Raw genomic sequence first — 17,979 nt, 5'->3', positions numbered from 1 at the left:
TTTGTCATTTTGTAAACAAAAGCCGCAGAATGCAAGTCCTAGTCAACGCACACCCACTATGAAAACACTGTGTGACTTTCAGAAAGTGTGACTTGTTCTTCCACTAAAAAGTAGCAGTTGGTTAATGTGACCAGTAGCGCACAGTACAAACAGGATGGATTTGGCTAAATTCACTCCGTTGTTCTGATGGACAAAAAAAAAAAAAACTCTGTATCGACCGCAGCCCAGTGATCTAAGTGTGCACCGATTTATACAACTGGTGTTCAGTACAGCACTCACTAAATAATGGCAGCACGGTGGCTCAGTGGTTAGCACTGTTGCCTCACAGCAAGAAGGTCTTCCCATGTTTGCATGGGTTTCCGCGGGGCGCTCCGGTTTCCTCCCAACATTAAAAAAAAAGACATGCATGTTTAGGGTTAAACACCCTCCACCACTGATGCTCGCTGTGGGGGTTTATCTGTAAAATCTCAGGTCACAGACACCCACACGAACTGAAATCTCACCACTTCAGCCCAGTCTTTCAGAGTTTCAACCTCCACTTTATTTGGCCATGTTGTGGTACAGTAAGTAAACAGTTCCACGCGTTGGGACGCTGTAAATATAAATATACAAATGAATCAATAGTGAAGTGCGTTGCAATTTAGTGAGCATTTCCTATACCTGCATTTGAGACCCCAGTCCTTGGCAGTGAGGTCATGGCCTCAGTTAACCAGTTTGGTGGCTCTATGAAATGCCTCTCAGTGGCTGTCCTCCCGCCCCCTCTGCCCCCAGTGCTCCAGGGGAAAGCGAGGGGGCTTTCTCGGTCTGCTCCAGCCCCCCCAGTTCTCCAGTTCGGTCCAGTGTTTCCCAGCATGCCCTCCTCATCTACGCCAGTACTGCGGAGATGAAGGCGCAAAGAAACTGTGTCAGCACACTGTCTGACCTGCTGCCACTGCGGCTGTGAGAACTGCACACGCATAAACACACAGACCGGGGGGGACGCAGCAAGGTGACACTTTCACTCACGGAAAGGGCAAGCCACAGACACACAGCACATGCATGCGCGCACACACACACACACACACACACACACACACACACACACACAACCCCATTCAGTGCTCGGAAAACAAAACGGACAACCTATGGGGCCTGTGAGTTAGTGTCCCATCACAGAGACGCGCACACGCACGGTTACCTGGGCGAACTTGTGTATCTGCTCCACCACGGCGGCAAACAGAGCCCCGACGCTCTCGTCAATCAAACTCTGCATGTAGTGCACCGCCTCCTCATCCGACAGGTCCAATCGGAACTTATCCTGCACCTGGAGGGGGAGGGTAGGAGCGTGACTGGTGGGTATGAGTGAGAGAGGTTAGGTCGCTCCAGCCATTTTGAGAATTATCAGGCGATTTCTGAGTCAGACTGATCGGCACCTCAGCAGGATTACAAACGGAATGTAAATGCCCTTACTCTTAAGACCCGGTCCTAAGCCCTCTCTTTCAGTAGCCTTAAATCGTAGAACAGTGCACTTTGGGCAGTTTTCTATAAAGAAATATAGAATTTTACATACATGCGCCACACGTCATTGGGTATTTTTTAAGTGTCTCTGCATTGCTCAGTTTTAAGCATGTTCAGGACCAGCTGCTGTGAGCAGTACTGCCCAGTGTCAAAGCCGGGACAGGACAGAGTGAACTGTCCATACACACAGACGTACACCTTTCCCCGCCTCGCCTCACCTTTTTAACGGTCTTGTCAGGCTCTAGGGCGATGTCTGGAATATTGGCGTCCACCATGAGAGAGAACAGGTTCAGGATGAGGTTGGAGTACCTGGAGGCACAGGCAGGTACATGACTGCATGGCAGTATTTATCACTGTTTCACTGGATGGTCTGTTGCTGAGGGTGTCAGAGGGTTCAGATGCATGGCTTTACTTAGATGTGGGAAGGCTGTGTAGCACTGCTTTCTGAACTCCTGGTACTGCTCGCTGTGTGTGTGTGTGTGTGAGCATGCTGAGGTGAGTTACCTGCGGAGGTGCAGGAAGGCGGTGTAGCACTGCTTTCTGAACTCCTGGTACTGGTTGCTGTGTGTGTGTATGTGTGTGTGTGTGTGTGTGTGTGTGTGTGTGTGTGTGTGTGTGTGTGTGTGTGAGCATGCTGAGGTGAGTTACCTGCGGAGGTGCAGGAAGGCGGTGTAGCACTGCTTTCTGAACTCCTGGTACTGCTCGCTCTGCATGCCACCCATGCCCTCGACCATCTCTTTGCTCAGCTTCATGGGCGGTGGCAGGGGCTTGGGGTCCCGCCCCAGAATGTACCCAAAATCAACGTGGAACAGCTTCCCTGAGAACCACAGGACCACAGGGGAAAGTCAGACTCAAGCTCTTTCTCCCCTCTTTACTGTCCCCTGGGGAAGACAACTAGAATTGCAACATATTAACAATAACTTTGGGTATAAAGCACACAGTCAGGGGACAAATTTGGTTTATTGATATAAAGTAAGTTGTGTGTGTGTGTGTGTGTGTGTCTGCCAGTCTGTGTGAGAGAAAGAGAGAGAGAATCAGAAACTGACCTGTCTTGGTGAGCAGCAGGTTGTCCAGGTGTCTGTCACCGACCCCGAGAATGTAGGTAATAACGCAGTAGCCAGCTGTGAGAAACACAGTGCGTCAGTGACGGGGGGCTACGGCTGCTAATGTGTAAGGCGCTCCCCAGGTTCACGAAGCCATTTCAGAGCAAGAGAAGAGAGTGTGGCGTGGGGGGGACAACGTGTTGGGGGGGGTGAGGACGGTCACTTAGAATAGATGTGGGAGGATGTGGTTAATGCGTGGGGTGGGGGTAAGATGGGGCGAGGGGCGAGGACCGTGCAGGGTGTGTGAGGCGTTCGGGACTCACCGCAGCTCTTCACATAGGTGTCCATCACTTCAGAGCTGATGCCGTAGGGCCCCTTGTCGCTGGGTGCGTGTTTCCTGAAGAAGCTCTGTGGAGAAAGACGGGGGTGAGGGGGATGGGCGGAGACAAGGAGGCTGTGGCTATAAGCCCAGGGGGAGTGAGGCAGAGTAAACTCAATAAGGAGCAGGATCACGGGTACTGAACGGAGCGCACAGAAAGGTCTGTGTACCTGGATGTTTCCCTCCGTGGCCAGGACCTCTGCTACGGGCACTGACTGAATAAACTGCATGAACCCTGCGGGAGAGGAAACGTTGAGAGTTCAGAGGTCGATCTCAAATGCAGGTCAGCTCGGAAGCACTGGGAACACGGACACCGGACACATAAGGTGTCAGCTGGATAGAGGTCAGAGGTCACCTTACGCCTGCAGCAGCGGACCCAGGTCCAAGGAGTCTAACACGTCCCAGCCACAGTTCCTGTGAAGAGGCTGTGCAACAGGAAGTGGCATGGCACAAAGGATCATGGGACTGTCAGTCCCCGGCTTCAGTCTCACCATGCTTGGTGCTGGTGGCCAGCACTTTGTACGGCGTCAGCTTCAGGTCCAGGTTCTCCTTTCTCAGCAGCTGAAAGTAAGAGAGAGACAGAAATGCAGCCACTCACTCCTCGATCAGCATGCCACAGCGAGGCTTCTCTGTGCTTCTTACGGAGTCGGAATGTGAGAAAATCTGAGGGAACCCAGAGCCATTGGACTGTGACGATGCAACAGGAAGTTCCACCTGGTGTTTCCAGGTTTTTGTGTTTGAGGTTACAGGTCTGCGTGTAGGGGGACGGGGAAGACGGGGTGTAGCAGGCAGTTTGCGGGAGGCCCCTTTTCGGGGTGTTTCTCCAGGATGAGAGGGCGTACGGGGATCACCTTGTCCATGAGGGAGATAATCTGGAGGATGAGCTGGTCCTGTCTCAGGTCGTCTCCGTGCTTAAAGATGACGGGATACAGCCCTCCATCCTCCGCTTTAAAGATCAGTTTGGCAGGCATGAGAGCGCTCTGAGGTGCGCACACACAGAGAAAGACACACAGTGAGCACCAAACACTGATCAACCCTGAATCACTGAACACCAAAGACTGATCAACCCTGAATCACTGAACACTAAATGCTGATCAACCCTGAATCGCTGAACACTAAATGCTGATCAACCCTGAATCAGTGAACACTAAACACTGATCAACCCCGAATCACTGAACACTAAATGCTGATCAACCTTGAATCACTGAACACTAAAGACTGATCAACCCTGAATCACTGAACACTAAATGCTGATCAACCCTGAATCACTGAACACTAAATGCTGATCAACCCTGAATCAGTGAACACTAAATGCTGATCAGCGAGCACTGAAAACTAATCAATGAACCCTAAACACTGATCACCACTGAAAATGAATCACTGAGCACTGATAGTACAGTAGAGAGCTGATCACTGAAAATTACAAACACTGTCAGACAATTCTTTGGCCATGTTTACCTGCATGCTGTTCTCACTTGTAATCTCACCAAAGAGCTGACACCTGCCCTAGTCCTAGTCCTAATCTGAGGCCGCAGTGTGTCCATGTTTGGGGGTGTGGAGAGCGTTCCTGCAAGAGCGGAGTGCAGGGTAGGGGTACGGCACCTTGAAGAGCGTGGCGGTTTCGGGGATGATGCCCCGGATGCGGACCTGGGGCTCCAGCGGGAGGGGGATGGGCTCGATCTCCGACAGGTTCACCTTCTCGTTATCGGCCAGCAGGGCCTGCAGCCGCTCCGTCTGAGAGAGGAGGGGCCGTTAGCACCGCCGCGTTGAGATTCAAACAGCGAAAACTGACACGCGCGTGGAGGAGAAGGCCACACGAACCCTCTCTACATCCCTCACGAATGTGCGCCCGTGCACGTGCGTGTCTGTGTGTCTGTGTGTGTGTGTGTGTGTGAGAGCACGCGTCACCTTTTTCTTGCGGTTCCCGCTCTCCCTCTGAACAGCCTTCATCAGCTGCACCAGTCTGTCCACAAAGGTCTGCTGGGCAGCGAGGAGAGAGCGCATGACCCGCACACTCTTATCACCCTGAGAGAGGGAGGGGGGAGAAGAGGGGGGGGGGGTTATTATTTTGTTTTGTACTGTTTGTTGGAGTACGGCACTGAACCTGACAAGCATATGTGCCATTCTGTACTGTGCAGTGGCTTCTCTGACCTTCAGCAGAGCTTGGCTGAACCTCCTCATGACGTTCAGGTACATGTCGTGTGTCTTAGGGTCTCTCTGCTGGGTGTCCTGGTCCTCACACTCCACTATCACATACCTGCAGAGAGAGATACCATCAGCGCGCACGCACACACACACACGCACACACTACACACACACACATGCACACACACGCACACATACACTACACACACACACATATACACTACACACACACACACACACACACACACACACACACACACACACACACACACACACACACACACGTACACACACGCACACACACATACACTACACACACAACGCGCACGCACACACACATACACTATACACAATCTCTGACAAGTACAGGGCTCTGGTCTTACCAGTAGAGATAGTTGGCCAGTGTCGAGTTCTTGCACGCCCGGGAGATGAGGAAGGTACACAGGTCCTGCTGTAAAACACAGCTCCATTTACAGACCTGCAGGGTCTCCAAGACAGCCCCTAATGCAGACACTCTGATGACACTTCCATAACACCGCACCCCCACCTCACCCCCCTCCCTTATGCACCTCCTCCCCATCTCACCTCCAGGCTCTCGCTGTCTGTGCCCTCTTTGCCTTTCTGGGCACTGGGAGGAGCCGGTGGGCCTGACAGAATCTGAGAGCTGTGGGACAGAGAGATAATGTAACCTTGTGTTGTATTGTTGCTTTGTTTAATTAATTGTTAATTAATTGATTAGTGTGATGCTTTCCCCCGTACCTGACGATATCTCCCAGTGTGGTACTCTCCCCCCCTTACCTGTTGGTATGTCCCAGTGTGGTACTCTCTCCCTTACCTGTTGGTATGTCCCAGTGTGGTACTCTCTCCCTTACCTGTTGGTATGTCCCAGTGTGGTACTCTCTCCCTTACCTGTTGGTATGTCCCAGTGTGTTACTCTCTCCCTTACCTGTTGGTACGTCCCAGTGTGTTACTCTCCCCCTTACCTGTCGATATCTCCCAGCGCGGTGCTCTCCCCCAGGCCTCCCTGGCTGTCCCTCTTGCTCCCTGGCTCCAGGCCACCCTGGATGTCATTGAAGTTTTCGTACTTCAGCGCCTGGACGAGCTGCAGCAGGTACATCAGCAGGTCCTGGTCGGGAGAGCCAGAGCGGTGAGAGAGTAACAGGGCCTTCATTCACAGAGGCACAGACACGCTGAGACATGTCCGCATGCACACACGCACGCACACACACACACACACACACACACACACACACACACACACACACACACACACACACACACACACACACAGAGCCCACCTCATCGTCGGCCTGCTGCAGTCTGGCCACCGCGTATCGTCTGACGGTGGGGTTGGTGAACTGGGAGGAGAGCAGCTCCAGTGAGTCCTCCACGTCCATAGGCCTCCACTTCCCCAGCAGCTCCAGAGCCTGCTTGGCCTCTTGAGGCAGTGCCCAGTTGACACACTTCAGGAACTTAGTCAGGGCCTGGCGAATGGACCACACTATTAAACACTATACCAACACTGCCACACACATTACTGGCATTACATTATAGGCATTTAGCAGATACTCTTATCCATTGGTTAGAGTTTTTTTTTTTTTTACGTTATCTATTTATACAGCTGGTTATTTACCGAGACAATTGAGGGTTAAGTACCTTGCCCAAGGGTACAGCTGCAGTGCCCCCGTGGGGAATTGAACTGGCAACCTTTCAGTTACAAATCCTGCTCCTTAACTACACTGCGCTACACTGCTGCCCCCACACACAGGCATACACACTGTCAAACATCAGAAATTTCTCCAGTGTGAATGGAACAAGGTCAATCATTACACTTTCCAGTACAGTTACCCGCTGAAAGAGACAGGTTATGAGACCGCATCTTTATACACTGCACACCATATACCACAGACCAACATGAACCACCAGAGCAAACTCACCTTCTCCTGCGTCGTCAGGTAGGAGCGGAACTTCCACACCAGGTCCTGTTCCTCTGAGCTCAGCTGCTTGGTCGGTGGGTAGCTCATGATGATCTGCATGAAGGCAGACATGCGGTTACTGTTTCCTGCTAAACTATATGGGAAAAAAAAAATGTAATCTAACGGTTTAACACATTCGTTAGCTCTACCAGCTAGCTTGTGCCTCGCCTGGCAAACCACTGAAACTTGGTTGTGCAACACTTCTATTTCTGTTGACTCCTTATGGTTTTTTGCTTGTTGTTGTACTCTACCACACCTGGAAGTCGCTTTGGGTAAAAGCGTCTGCCGAATGAATAAATGCAAATGTAAATGTATTGGCGGTTAGCAGACGCTCTTAGTAGTGTGTGTAGTGTGTGTGTGTGTGTGTGGCGATGGCAGCAGGCACACAGAGGAAGCAGGCAGGACGGGACGGGACAAGCGCAGCACTGACGTTGAGCTGGTCCCGCGTGGCCGCGTTGGGCTTCAGGTCATGGTCCGAGGGCCCGCTGCGCAGACTGCGGGCCAGCTTGTGATGTTTGCTCTCCACCAGGTTCTCCTGCGGGGGCGGGGGGGAGGGGTTGGGGGGGTGGATGGGGACGTGGGAGAGGGACATTATTCGCAGGCTGCTTTCCACAGGGCCCGGTAAGGGAGACGCCCCTATGCACCCTCACGTGCGCCTCTCACCATAGACATCTGCGGGTCAGGCACTTTGACGATTTCAGAGCTGGTGAGGAGCGGGGGGGCCTCGTCTCCATCCTAGGGAGTGAAGGACACGGCGAGGTGGTCACATGACTAGTGAGTTCATTGGCTCTTCTTCAATGCTAAGACCTGTCTGAGTAATATCTCAAACAGGTGTACAAAAGGTGTGGCAGTAATGGCATCCATCTCACTCAAACCCGAATAAGAGAATATTTCCATCAAAACACAATCTACCGCAAACAGGACCGAATTTTGCTCTCTCTCTTTCTGCCATTTATTACAAGCCACATGCAAGTGTACGCGTATGCACACACAGCACACACACACACACAGCACACACACCACACACACACAGCACACACACAGCACACACACACACAACACACACACACCACACACATACACCACACACATACACAGCACACACACAGCGCACACACACACAGCACACACACACACACAGCACACACACAGCACACAGCACACAGCACACAGCACACACACACACACACACAGCACACACACACAGCACACACACACAGCACACACACACAGCACACACACACAGCACACACACACACACAGCACACACCACACACAGTTCCTCCAACCTTCTCATAGTAGACGATGCTGTACTCCTTCTCTCCCGTCTTGACACGTGGAAACTCCACCATCAGGTACATGAAGTTGGAGCTGCGCTTCTCGCTCTGTGAGTCACACACACAAAACATCGTCAGAAAACACACCCAGCTGGGGTCAACACGCTGACTCCCGTACTCCCTGTATGGTGGACACCGTGACTGGAGCAGGGTGATGTGGAGGTGAGGTGAACTGGGGAAAACAAAGTTTGACTATAACCGAAATGCAATTAAAAATGTGTAGATACTTTGCTTCACAAGAGCATTCTTGCATAAACCGAAGAGCCTGTTTTATCATTGCTGTGAGAACTTTTCGGAATCATTAGTTGTGTCACCCTTGCTGTACTCCACAGTCAGGATGGAGACAAATGCTGCAAAATGTTGTTACATGGAAGACGTCCATTACACAGGAAGTCCCCCGCTGTCTGGACCTGCATGTGGACCCCCCCAAAATTTCTCGGGGTGAGGGTCTCACCTCGTTGATCATCTCGATCTCTCGGAAAGTCAGACGGTCCAGCCAGTCCACCTTCACCATGTGACCCTGACGGTGGGCCTTGGTCAGCTGATTGGGGAGAGAGAGAGAGGGGGGGTGGAGGCGGGAGGAAACTCTGTGACTCCTGTACAGCAGCAGCAGGCGACAGCAGCAACGTGGGTGACGGGCAGAGAGCGCAGCCAATCAGAGCGCAGCATTGCCTCAGCCCTCACTCCCCAGACATGCAGCCCAGTGTCACTGCACACCAACAAGGCGTTAAGGTCAGGACCCACAACAGATCCAGTTAGTAATACTCAAAAAGGTTCTTAGCAAAGGAAAATCTATGAAAGTATCTTCTAGTATACTAATATACTATACTTAAAATACTTGTGACCCCTAGTTCTACCAAACAATCTGGTTAAAGTGTGTACTCAGTAGTAATGTTAATGCTCCGATAAGTAGACAGTAATAGCCTCATTTTTTTTTTTGCTCACATGAGAACCAGCGGAGGACAGCTGAAGGCCACTGTACGTGCTGCCAGTCCACTCACACCCAGTCCACGTACACCCACAAATGCACCTGCCGCGTGCTTCTGGCACACTCACACAAACACTGCATCCGGCACACCCACACAGGTACGTGTACGCTTATTGCACGGTGAACACACGCGTGTACAAGCGGAGCCCACAGACACACGCTCACGCGTGTCACCCATGCTCTTGCGATGGGTACTCACATCACTGAGCAGCTCCAGGTCTGGGCCCTGGAACAGACGCCGATTTCAACTGCAGTGCCTTTTCACATGGAACAACACTCTCCCCTGCTCTCAGCGTGTCAATCACCCAGCGCCTCTCAGTGATAGCCATCTGTACTCAGTGATAGCCATCTCTGCTCACCGATAGCCATCTGTACTCACTGATAGCCATCTCTACACACTGATAGCCATCTGCACTCAGTGATAGCCATCTCTACACACTGATAGCCATCTGCACTCAGTGATAGCCATCTCTGCTCACCGATAGCCATCTGCACTCAGTGATAGCCATCTCTGCTCACCGATAGCCATCTGTACTCAGTGATAGCCATCTCTGCTCACCGACAGCCATCTCTACTCACTGATAGCCATCTGCACTCAGTGATAGCCATCTCTGCTCACCGATAGCCATCTGCACTCAGTGATAGCCATCTCTGCTCACCGATAGCCATCTGTACTCAGTGATAGCCATCTCTGCTCACCAATAGCCATCTCTGCTTACTCACCCTAACCTTAACCCTGACTGGAATTTTTTTTTTTTCAGCACATGTAGCATTTCTTCAGCCGTCATTCTCTGAACGCCTCCATCAAATTTAATTATTTATTGTTATCCCATGCAGTTATTTTTTACCCTGGCCACCTCCAATACAGCTCTAACTGCACCTACCTCCTGACCTGACCTGAGCATGTCACGGCTGATCTGTGCAACACACTGAACCTAACCCAAAACGCTGGCCACCTCTCACCTTCGCCAGGCGGCCCATCTGGTCCTCCGACAAGCTACTGCTGGTTCGTCCCGGGGTGGTGGTTGGCTCTCCTCCGTCACCCTCCACCCCAGGCCACACCTTCAGGTCATGCATTCCCTGCCGGAACATTCTGGGGAGGACAAGGGGACAGGCAGTCTGTTGGGTTAGCAACCCTCGAGCAGAAGCACCTGACCTAAACCGTGTCTTTAATCATCCAGCAGTATAAATGGTTACTATGTCAAATATATGCCATTTATGCAGTGCTGGATAAAAGGTACCTTCTACAGGAACAGACAACCATGGAGATGAATGAGAAGATATCCCACTTTAATTACAGCAGGCAACTAATTCACATTCATTGTAACCCCCAGGTTGCCAGTTTGACTCCCAGATGCTCCCAGACACTGCTACTGCAGCCTTGGACAAGGCTGGCGAATACCATACCCGTATTTGCCGAACAGGGTGACGGTGGTCCCGCCCACGGGCGTGGCGCGGCCAGGTCCGTACACATCCCACACAGTCAGGGCGACCTGGGCGCTTTGGGGCAGGTCGGGGTACTTCACAGGTAGTCGCAGCCACTCGTTCCAGCTGCATGGGAGAACGAGAAGGGCAGTTTGCCCGCGGTACCATCAGCACCTGCACCTAAATACGTCAACACAGGACTCACCTGGAACTAAGAGTGTCCAGCCCCTGACACCAAAACATCCTGAACTCCAGCAGGATACCAGTTTACTCAGGAGAATGACGTCACCTCATACAGAATACATCACATACATTATGGGTGCAATATGCTATGCATAATATCTGACTTTTTCCCAGTCACTTTCCCCGAGTATGCCTTTTTACATTTCGACTGGCCTCCTGGGTGAAGTGATGGTTTTGGGCCTGCTTTTGACGGGGTGCTCACTTCCAGCGCGTGCTGAAGGCCTTGTAGGAGGTGCGCACGGGCAGCGCGAGCGGCTTGCCCTCGGCGAACACCTGGCAGGTGACGTACAGATCCGAGCAGCTCTCCTGGTAGAGTCCGGAGAAGCGCAGCATCGGGTCCTGCAGGAGGGCCTTGTAGCTCTTCTGCTCCCGCTTCCCCTCCAGGCTACCGCTACGGAGGAGAGAACCACCAGCGCTACGTCATCATCATCATCACGTCTGCTAAATGCCAACAATGTAATGTAATGTAATCACCATCACCTCCATGGCACTATAAAGCCAGGGTTTACCCGGCTTGGGTGGGGGTGGGAGAAGAGCTTTTTTTGCACTTGCGGCGATCATAAAAAGTTAACATGATACGTTACTGTGATTACATAAGTAATGTGACAGCTTCATTATCGGCAGAGTTTCGCAGTGCGTCAAAGTGCCTCGTTTCAGTGACTAAGTATTTGGGCTAAAAATGTGCAACGGGGGGACATATGGCACAACTGAAAGTGCTTTCTGTGGAGAAAAGGGAGCAACTCGTCGCGAGGCGTCATGAGAGGACCACGAGGCTGGACCGTAGGAATGTGGATGATGTCAACAACAGGCGTACTGTGTTCTCATCCAAGAGCTCCGGTTAACAAGACGTTATAAAATTAGACTTGGTGAGTCATGTTGCTATGTTGGAAAGGGAAACACCACATCTAAACAACTATTTTGTTAGGTGCCTGGATGCAATTCTCTCGATCTATTATCACGAATCAAGAAAGTAGCTATCTTTGCAAGGAAGGCAGACAAGCTACTTTCAGTGCAAATGTGGATCGATGCTGTCACACTGCATAATCCTCGCCATCAAACGCACAATTATTTGTAGCCAAGCTCCCGGGGCAAAATGTGTTGCTGGTCAAGAATAAACATATAATAAACAAAGCTTATTAAGATATCGAGGTAGCTAAATCCGTAACATGCAATAAACCGACTTGCTGTCTAGTCTAAACAACGGGTAGACTATTAAAACTAGCTGGCTAGCTACCTCTATGCACTTACATTTTAAGCTGCACATTAATATCCAAGTCACAGCTGTAGACATAGTTAAATTTGTCGGTATCCATCTTCAGAAAAAAAAAACAGCTGTGGGGAAACGCTGGAAAATAAACTCACAACACGGGACAAAATACGACAATCGAATGCGGCTTCCGATGGATTGAGGCCTCGTCAAAACGCCGAGTAGCCCCCAGTTCTTCACCGACAAGAATATGAGCTAGCGTTGCTAGCTACAAAAACTACGAGTGATGTAACTCAGTTTTACTACAGCTACCAGTCCGGATATTCCAAAATTGATGTTTCCGTCCTGTTCACGGTAATGACATTATTATGACAGACGCCTGCCAGGACATTATGTTCACTGTTTTTCTGTGTAGCCTGCGAGCTAACATCGTAAAAAGTCAACAGTTTAACATCAGGCAAAGGTAATCGTTTTAAAATTCTAACTGGCAGCGATGTGGATCGCGTTGATCACTGTGCTCGGCGTGGTATTACTTTTGTCTGAATTTATGTGCTTCCCCCTCGCTCATGTAGATATGTGATTGGTTTAAAAAGGAGAGGGGCGGAGCAGAGAAAGTGATTTTAAAGAGGCAATGCGCAACTCGTTCCGCGGGAGGTGGACTGAGAAGCTGAGATGCGCTTCGATGACTTAGATATGACTACTGTGCGCAATTTTTTGGTTAGTGTTTTAATTATATACGACTGTTTAAAATATTTTAACAGGTATTGCTGAATAACCAGTTCCATTATTGTCTTAACCCTGAAAATATTGGGAATGTCTATGTTGCTACAGCTCCAAATTTCACTTCACGCTAGAAGGTTAGTCTGCATTCTGAATTAATCGCTTCTGAATCAATCGCGCTATTTGTGCGGAGCTGAAACGGGAACGCCAATTTTGAAAAAGCTATTCACGTAGTTTCATTCTGTACTTAGTTTAGTCTACAACACTGTTTCTGCAGAACTTCGTTTGCTAAAACGGACACCGGTTACGGATATCATTCTCAATCCTTAGTCATTACCACACAGACAAGCAACTGCAAACACCTAAACCCTCATTCCTACAGTTCATAGTTATTCTCCTAGGAGAAAGTCTCTAAATCATGAATCCTCTCAGAACTGGGGGGAAAGGATCGGACGCATCAGTAATTTGTGGTGTTGAGGTGGAAAAAATAAAGAAGGGGCCAAGGACCAGTACTGGAACAAACTGCAGTTTCCTCACAGGTGAGAGTTTCACTGGTGACACCTGCAGCACGACAGAGGGCTGTCCCCCTCACAGTGACAGAGCCTTCTCTTGAAACGATTAGGGGGAGAAAGGCATAAAACAGGAGAACAGCAGATGTGGCTGTTCCCCATTTCCATTCATGGAAACATGATTTGTAGTTGCAGGGTACTTTGTGAACTTAAGGAGCACCCCCACCTCCCCCCTTTTTTTTGTCCATGAATTTGTGTGGTTATATAATGCCCTGTGATGAGTCAGTCTCTGCAACAGCATAGCACCTCTGTCCATTTCACGCTCCACTCATTATTAAAGACCTGTTTAAAAGGACAGGGGCCATTACTCTCCTACTAACAGAGGGTGACGAGGGCTCCCTGACACAGCTGCACATTCCTGGATGTTGATGTTCAGAACAACAACAAAAAAAAAGGAACGTATTGATTGGAAATTCTGGATGTGATTGTTTGTGTATCACAAATTGCCTGCATTTTGTGTCTTGTGCAGATTTGATTAATTTAATCGAATCTGCAGTTTAATACCTTGATCAACCACATGCTGCGAAGTTCAGGAGTCTGTAACCTCAGGGTCCTGCTGCAAATGAGGAGTTCAACAGCACCTAGGTGCTGAAAGGATAAAATACAGGCAAGAGCCAGTGGACACAGGGTGCACGTGAACGTGGTGCCATTAAGGCTGATGAGCAATGGCCAATGGTCGAGACACACCACTGGCTCCTCCAATCAAACGTGGATAACAGAAACGGCAAGGCCTCAGGGGCCCGAGAGGCCTGCTCACATGTCACAATTTTTTCCTATCACCTCTGCTTCCAAACGCGATAGCAAATCACAGGAGGTGAGCTAATGTGAGCTAATGTTTTGTTCTGGCTCAGGGAGCATTACCTCGCACACTAACCCCCCCCCCCCCCCCCTCCTCATCATTGCTCCCGTGCAGGGCAGGAGGACAGACGGTTAGAGCAGGAGTGACGATGGGGCTGCCCGGACAGACACCTGCAGCAGCTCTGTAAAAAGTCTAATCCTGTATTTATGAGCTTCCTCCATCTAAACACAGCAGGAAACAGCCTGAACCCTGGACAGGCCCCCGTGTGAGGTCACAGCATGGAGACAGGGAGAGCTACTGCTGGAACCACGCTGACATCATGATGAGCTCATCCTGGGGAAGCGGGCAAGGGTCAGTGCAGACGGAGAGCTGCAGTGCCCAAATATCTGTGTGTGTGTGTGTGTGTGTGTGTCAGGACAACCTAGTAACCGCCTGGTAACAGCTTTGGTCCTCAGAGCTCAATATTTCAGAATATTGCCTCTTTCCATTCACACCGCAAGGTCGAGCTGTCCTGGTTATTGATAAAGACCTAGCAGTGTACTTTCCACAGTGCCACTTTCTTGTGATTGTGCACAGCATGTTTGAAAAATGAATGCGCAAATGTCTAAAGGCTGTGTGTTGGTGCATCTGTACTTCTGATTTTGCCTGCTTACATTCCTTCCTTCTCTCTCTCCCTATCTCTCTCCTTCTGTCTTCCCATCTCCATCTCTCTATCCCTCGCTCTCCCTCCTCCGTGTCTCACCCCTCTCCATCTCTCTCTCTCTGTCTCTTTCCCTCACTCTCTTAGTCATACCAGGATGTGTCAGTGTTTCTATCGTTTTAGAGGTCATGCCCATTGGAGCGGAGAATGGTGTTCTCCAGAGTGCCAAAGTTGTGCCAAGATACAACCTTTTTCCCTTGCACCCCCCCGAGACTCCCCCGCCCTCCTGCCCGCCCTGCCCTACCTCGTTATGGGGCTGTGCCCGGCTCATAAAGTTTTGGGGGGTATAAATGTTGGTGCGAATTCGAGAGAGGGATTCAGAGAGAGCGGAACATGGACTCCATGGCAGGACACTGGGCTTGGGCTCTCCTGGTGGGCACCTTTCTCTGGACCAGCAGCTTGGCACTACCCACCCAGTGCCACTTCAACTCCCAAGGTGAGAAACCATCTATGGGCATCATACACACAGACACAAGGTGTGCATGATAGAGTAGCATATGTGGCTCAGTGTAATTTCTGAAATACAGGCACACCTGAAATTGTAATTTTAGTGATGATTAAAATGATTTGTAAAATCTGTACATGCACATGCATTTTTCTCGTTTGTTCACAGGTAAACAATTGACATGTGTGATATATTAGAATAGTAATATGTTATAGACGTGTTCTAAGATAAGAGATAAGATAACACTATTGATCCCCAGGCGGGGAAATTTGGGGACTAACTGGACGCTTTCAATTGTTTATACGATAGACAAAGAATTAGCAGCTTTCATTTTGTTATATTTAAGTTGAGGAGTTCTACTCTTCTACTTTAGTCATACGACAACATATTTTTTGTTATAGAACATCATAGCTTCTAGTATTGTACTGTTTGAGGTAATCTTACTGCATTTAAATGCACCATTATTGGTAACCAAAATTAATAAAATGTACATTACGCCACATTACTTTGTCGTGTTTAACAGTGGAATCTGACAGTCTGGTGTGGCCACATTAAATACTAATCCCTTGGTGGATTTCTAGTGTAGAGTTGTCATGTTTTGTTGTGGAAAGCGTAACCATGTCTCTCTACACACAGCACTGTGTGAGTACAGGGGGAAGCACTACTCCCTGGGGGAGATGTGGATGGAGAGCGGGTGTCTCCAGTGTACCTGTCTGTATCCCATGGGCGTCGGCTGCTGTGAGATGTAAGTTACTCACCCTGACAGGTGTCCATTCTTACTGCTGTGACCCCCAGCTCTGTCAACGTTCTAAATCTATTGAGTGACTACCTTATTTTCCCTAAGGTTTTTAATGACTCCTCAATAGATTTGATAGACTCTTCAAGGGCAGATTATGTAGAATCTTCAAGGGTAAATAGTGGCTCCCCTGTCAGGGTAAATAGGTGTAATTTTAACATAGGGTTTCTCAACCTTTCATTTTTAAGCTATGTGTAGTCTTATGGAATATATGGACATTTAAGTAGAATATATATTAGTTATATATATAACTTATTTCTCTGACAAATGTTTGTCAACTGCACAGGAGAAAAGTCTATTTTGTTGCAAAATAAGTGAAAAAAACATAACATTGTGTCATAAATATCATATTGGTATCATAATAGAAACAATAGCAAGGAAAAGAAAAATTACTAATTGATTGAGAAATGTAACATTTTTACTGAGTTACAGGAATAACTACAGAACCTACTTGAAATCTACTCTTTTTAAGATCTCCATCAAACATTACCTCACATTACACATGAGCTCCAGCCAGGGCTCCTTGTTGTGGGAGAAGTTGCAGTGTCCAGCTCTGATTTCTCTCTTTTCTTCCTCCACAGGGTGCAGCGCCCAGTGGACTTCCCGGCATGGTGCGAGGTTCGAGTGGAGGCGGAGACCTGCAAGATGACCGTGGTGCAGAGCGCTGACCCGCGGCTGCCTTGCACCCCTGGGCAGGACAGCAGCCTCGACCCAAAACATGGGATTCTCGATATGAAGCTGGAAGGGTAGCCTGCACCCTCCACTCATCCACTGCCCAGCCCCCTACCCCTGACCCCCCCCCCCCCCCTCAACCAAGCACACATCCCACCCTATTGTTATCCACCTGCCTGTGCGTCTCTCTGAAATAACGCTTGGTTTTCACTTCACAGGGAATGTCTAAGAAAAAAATGTAACCATTTTCCTTTGCAATGCATAGATACACCCGCTTCAATGGAAAACAGTATAGATAATGTGCGTACAACCCTTTTTTTCCTGGAATGCTGCAATCTTGTGCTGAGATCTGGGTGAGGCAGCACTGCTCTGGCAGTCAGAGAGCTGGAGGCATCTCCAAAACTGGAGCAAAGTAGCCGAAGCAGAACGGCGATATCCTAGGGAATGGAGGTGCATTTCCCTTATCTGAGAGTGCTCTATATGCCTCTTGCCGAGGAGTGAATGTCAGGAATGCCTAAGACAAGTACAGCCTCATCTTATGCTTTAGGACACACACAGTACATGCTAGCCTCTTAGGACCACATTTGTGCTGCTTCTCTGCAAGTTCTTTAAGGTTGCATCTGGTACCATCTCAGTAAGCATGGCCAACAACCTGGACTATAACCATCATTTATCACGGAATGCACTAATGTAAATATCACAACCTATAGTAATATATAAGGATGTTAATGAATGTGTATGTCCTGTAACGCTTTCCTCTGTAACAATTAAATTACTCTTTCAACAACTTATGTACCCGTGTGTTTTTTAATCGTTGTTGTATGACCTAGAAATGTATTGGAAAGTGAGATGCCTTGCAGAGATGTGTAGGATTCATATATTGCAGCAAAGTAAACACATACAAAATAAATACATTACAAAACATAAAATGTTGCCATGCAAGTCACAGCGTACAGAAAAATTGAACTAGAATTGCTTTTCTTTGGAGGAATTTGTGCATATAAACATCATTTGGAGGCCTCGACAAGGTTTATGCAA

The 17,979-nt window shown here is 49.2% G+C and overlaps 2 protein-coding genes across 2 annotated transcripts; one reads left to right on the top strand and one right to left on the bottom strand.

The window, feature by feature from the left end:
* Nucleotides 1-314: 314 nt before the first annotated feature.
* pik3c3 (phosphatidylinositol 3-kinase, catalytic subunit type 3) lies at nt 315-12,654 on the bottom strand. Its single transcript, XM_036551622.1, has 25 exons — nt 12,282-12,654; nt 11,236-11,424; nt 10,773-10,916; nt 10,329-10,458; nt 8,832-8,918; nt 8,330-8,425; nt 7,704-7,775; nt 7,471-7,575; nt 7,002-7,094; nt 6,363-6,548; nt 6,048-6,190; nt 5,650-5,728; nt 5,448-5,515; nt 5,071-5,176; nt 4,828-4,944; nt 4,522-4,653; nt 3,771-3,899; nt 3,411-3,480; nt 3,090-3,154; nt 2,864-2,948; nt 2,544-2,618; nt 2,146-2,314; nt 1,716-1,806; nt 1,178-1,303; nt 315-875 (listed from the first exon to the last, which is right to left on the bottom strand). The coding sequence occupies exons 1-25, from the start codon at nt 12,344-12,346 to the stop codon at nt 861-863; spliced, it is 2,637 nt and encodes an 878-aa protein (XP_036407515.1). The 5' UTR covers nt 12,347-12,654; the 3' UTR covers nt 315-860.
* A 2,707-nt stretch (nt 12,655-15,361) lies between these two features.
* LOC118793576 (microseminoprotein, prostate associated) lies at nt 15,362-17,019 on the top strand. The gene is made up of 3 exons (XM_036551801.1): nt 15,362-15,464; nt 16,110-16,218; nt 16,851-17,019. The coding sequence occupies exons 1-3, from the start codon at nt 15,362-15,364 to the stop codon at nt 17,017-17,019; spliced, it is 381 nt and encodes a 126-aa protein (XP_036407694.1).
* Nucleotides 17,020-17,979: the final 960 nt, after the last annotated feature.

The sequence above is a fragment of the Megalops cyprinoides genome, chromosome 18, assembly GCF_013368585.1.
Source record: "Megalops cyprinoides isolate fMegCyp1 chromosome 18, fMegCyp1.pri, whole genome shotgun sequence".
Lineage (NCBI taxonomy): Eukaryota > Metazoa > Chordata > Actinopteri > Elopiformes > Megalopidae > Megalops > Megalops cyprinoides.
This window is presented reverse-complemented; position numbering and strand designations above follow the sequence as displayed.

Coding starts and splice junctions, on each gene's coding strand:
- pik3c3 (XM_036551622.1), bottom strand. CDS start 12,346: ATGGATACCGACAAATTTAACTATGTCTACAGCTGTGACTTGGATATT. Junction 5,729..6,047: donor GCGCTGGGAGATATCGACAG/GTAAGGGGGAGA, acceptor TCTGTCCCACAG/CTCTCAGATTCTGTCAGGCC. Junction 3,155..3,410: donor GGCCACCAGCACCAAGCATG/GTGAGACTGAAG, acceptor CCTCTCCCGCAG/GGTTCATGCAGTTTATTCAG.
- LOC118793576 (XM_036551801.1), top strand. CDS start 15,362: ATGGACTCCATGGCAGGACACTGGGCTTGGGCTCTCCTGGTGGGCACC. Junction 15,465..16,109: donor GTGCCACTTCAACTCCCAAG/GTGAGAAACCAT, acceptor CTCTACACACAG/CACTGTGTGAGTACAGGGGG. Junction 16,219..16,850: donor GGCGTCGGCTGCTGTGAGAT/GTAAGTTACTCA, acceptor CTTCCTCCACAG/GGTGCAGCGCCCAGTGGACT.